At 54.6% G+C, this 3,447-nt stretch overlaps 1 protein-coding gene across 1 annotated transcript; it reads left to right on the top strand.

Moving 5' to 3' along the window:
• The first annotated feature begins 237 nt into the window (after positions 1-237).
• LOC134149735 (uncharacterized serine/threonine-protein kinase SBK3-like) lies at positions 238-2,456 on the top strand. Its single transcript, XM_062592940.1, has 3 exons — positions 238-409; positions 755-957; positions 1,641-2,456. Exons 1-3 carry the CDS (start codon positions 238-240, stop codon positions 2,454-2,456), a joined length of 1,191 nt encoding a protein of 396 aa, XP_062448924.1.
• Positions 2,457-3,447: the final 991 nt, after the last annotated feature.

The following is a 3,447-nucleotide window of genomic DNA, read 5'->3' as shown; positions in this document are numbered from 1 at the left end:
GGTCTGGTCTGGGCTTCCCTGAATGGGTTTCCCTGGGCTAGGATAGCTGTGGCAGGGACTGCTGTTACCCCTCGAGGATGTCCTGCAGCCTGGGAGAGGGGCAGACAGCTGCCCAGGGATAGCCTGTCCTCTTCAGGCAGCCAAGACCCACTCAAGGCTGATCACAGCTGAGATCCCTGAGGTGGCCCTGAGGAGCGGCCAGTAATGTGATGCGGTGCTTGGACGGCCACAGGACACATGGAGGCATCAGAAGAGGACGAGGAAGACAATGAGGAGTTCCTGGAGCAGCTGATGGTGCGGACAGGACAGGGAGTGCCGCTGCAGGAGCTGGAGGAGCAGTATGACGTGTTGGAGGAACTGGGCAGTGGGACCTACGGCCGCGTGGTGCTCACAGAACCTCGGGATGGTGGTGAGGGACTCAGGGGCACAGGGAGAGCTTGCTATGAGGGGTACTTGTTCTAGCTGTGTGCAGCTGTGTGCAGCTGTGTCCATGCCCAGCCCCATCCATGCCTGTACCCCCAACTGTGCCAGACCTGCAGGTGCCAAGCCCCATCTCTGCCTAACAATGTCCATGCCCAACCTGCTCTTTCCAGTTCATTCATCCCCATCTCTGCCCAGCAACTTTGGTACCAGATCCTGTTTGTAATTGATCCTGCCCCACATGTGCCCAGTGCTTCCCATGCTGACCCAACCCCACCTCTGCCCCATATACTCCCCTTTACATTCCAGGGGACTGACCCACTCCCTTTCTCAGGCTCACCAGTAGTCCTCAAGCTGATGGCAAAGGAGCAAACGGACCGGCGGGCATTCCTGCGGGAGTACTGCATCACCTTGTGTCTCTCCAGCCATGACACTTGCATCCGTGCCCTGCCCATCGTCTTTGAGAGTGCCACGCACTTTGCCTTTGGGCAGGAATTTGCCCCTGCTGGGGACCTGTGTGCCCTCCTCAATCCGGGGGTATGTGCTGCTACAGGGCTCTGCTGTGGGTCTAGGATACAGAGGGCCAGTTGAGGGCTCAAGAAGAGGGGTGGTACCCATAAAGTGTGGGGATATGCAGTAGGGTATGGGGAGAAGGTGCAGGGACTGCTATGCAGGTAGGGCAATGACCCTGCGAGAGCAGAGAAATCCTTGCAGCAGAGTATGCTCGCAGTGATTGTGTATCTGTGTGTGCATGCCTCTGTACATGACGAAGTTTTCCAGTGGGTGGAGTGACTCTGTATGGGGACACCTTTTGCAGTGGGGTGCATGTTCACTCTGTGTGTGGGGAGTTCCTTTGCACTGGGATGCAGGCTCACTCTCTGTGGGGAGACCCTTTGCCGCAAGTGCATGCTTACACTGCATGTCGGGAGACTTTCTGCAGTGGTGCACACTCACAGTATATTTGGGAGACTCCTTGCAGTGCAGGGATGTGGCCTTGGGCAATGGATGGATGAAACGTGTAGGAGATGCCAGGCAGAGTATTGGGTGCAATGCCAGTGTGGGATGTCTCTGCTGGGTGTGGTGGTAGCAGCACCCAGGGCAGGTCTATTAGCAGGATGGACAGGAGGTCCTGCATATGGTGTGGACAGCAAGGCTGCTCTGCAGCAGGCTGTCCTGGGATCAGGCCATGCAGCAGGTGACAGTGCCACTCTTCCATGCAGGAGGGTCTTCCGGAGGTGCTGGTGAAGCGCTGTGCATCCCAGGTGGCTGAGGCATTGGATTTCATGCACAGCCGGGCCCTGGTACACCGGGACGTGAAGCTGGACAATGTGCTACTCTTCGACAGCGAGTGCCGGCGGGTGAAGCTGGGTGACTTTGGGCTCACACGCCTGCAGGGTTCTGCAGTCTGTGCCATGTCCAGTGCTCTGCCCTACGCCGCACCAGAGCTCTGCCTGCTCCAGGGCTCCGATACGTTGGAGCTGGACTCCAGCCTGGATGTGTGGGCTTTTGCTGTGCTGCTCTTCTGCCTCTGCACAGGCTGCTTCCCCTGGGCCATGGCTGTCAGCTCTGACCCACAATTTGAGGACTTCAGTACCTGGCAGGGCAGTGCAGTGAGGTGGGGGGTGCCATCATCATGGCAGACTTTCGGCTCTGGGGCACAAGAGATGTTCCGGCGCCTGCTCACACTCGACCCTGACCGCCGGAGCCCAGCCATCGAGGTGCAAAAATACCTGTCCCTGCCATGGCTGATGGCCCAGAGGCATGGTTCAGAGAACACCAGGCCTCAGCTTGCAAATCATAACAGACAGGAACTGGCACTGAGCAGTTCCCAGGTCCCCATTGCCCAGGGCTGTGCCTCAGCCAGCAGCTCAGAGAGGAGCACCCCAGGGACAAGTCAGCCCAGTGCCCAGGGGGGGTTGGGGGCTGAGCTGAGAGGACAAGAGACTGTCAGAAGGAGAGAGCAGAGCAACAGCAACCAGAGTGGAGAAAATGGGGTTCCCACAACCCCTGCTAACACTCTGGCCCTGTGCCACTAGCCAGCATCTCCCTCCTCTAGGCTGGGTGCCCACAGACATCTGAGCCAAGGTCTTCTGATGGGCTGGGGCGGAAACCTGTTCCCTGTATGATGCCCTGGGCCTGAGAAGGGAGAGAGTACAACGGACACGGAGGGGAGTCTTGGAAGAGAAGGGCTCATGGGCAGGAGGCCAGGCTAGAAATGCGCTACAAACATATGGAGGAGAAATAATGCTTAGAGCATCCTCTGGAGAGGGTCAGGGACCCTAATCCTATGGTTCAAGATCTCTTATCCTGAAAATGAATGATAGTGCTAACCAGAGACAAAACTCCACCTAAGCAACGTGTCCTAAACAAAGAACCTAAAATGCAAAAGGTTGGCAAGGGAACCCCAAGGCAAAAATAACCAGTAGGACAATGAACAGTTAGGAGGAAAGCAATTAGAAACAGAATACATTAAGGTTGATATAAGATCTTTGTAATGTGATTCGTAAAACTACTCAGTAACTCACAAAGGTATTTAGAATTCTGTCTAACCTGAACTCCATTCCTCCATCTTACACTCAAGGAAGTTGAGTGTAATCACAGAATAACAGAATAAGTAAGGTTGGAAGGGAACCCTGGAGACTGTCTAGTACAACCTCCCTGCTCAAGCAGGGTCACCTAGAGCACGTTAGACAGGATTGCATCCAGGCAAGTTTTGAATGCCTCCAGAGAAGGAGACTCCACAACCTCTCTGGGCAATCTGTTCCAGTGCTCTGTCACTCTCACATGAAAGAAATTCTTCCTCATATTCAGTCAGAACTTCCTGTGGTACAGATCATGCCTCTTGCCTCTAGTCCTTTCACATGGGACAACTGAAAAGAGTTTAGCCCTATTCCCTTGACACCCTCCCTTCAGATAGCTATATATACCGGCTGCTATAATTAAGAAAGATATTAGATGACCTGCTTGGGGTTAATGAGCTGAGGAAATAAGTGTAAATTCTCAAAGCATAAGCTTGGTGATTCTCTA

The sequence above is a fragment of the Rhea pennata genome, chromosome 21 (genome assembly GCF_028389875.1).
Source record: "Rhea pennata isolate bPtePen1 chromosome 21, bPtePen1.pri, whole genome shotgun sequence".
Lineage (NCBI taxonomy): Eukaryota > Metazoa > Chordata > Aves > Rheiformes > Rheidae > Rhea > Rhea pennata.
The sequence above is the reverse complement of the archived record's forward strand: the minus strand, read 5'-3'. Positions and strand labels throughout refer to the sequence as shown.

What these genes read in the sequence shown, in the direction of transcription:
- LOC134149735 (XM_062592940.1), top strand. Translation starts at nt 238, where the DNA reads ATGGAGGCATCAGAAGAGGACGAGGAAGACAATGAGGAGTTCCTGGAG. An exon ending in CACAGAACCTCGGGATGGTG is followed by an intron (nt 410 to 754) that starts GTGAGGGACTCA and finishes TCCCTTTCTCAG; the next exon opens with GCTCACCAGTAGTCCTCAAG. An exon ending in GTGCCCTCCTCAATCCGGGG is followed by an intron (nt 958 to 1,640) that starts GTATGTGCTGCT and finishes TCTTCCATGCAG; the next exon opens with GAGGGTCTTCCGGAGGTGCT.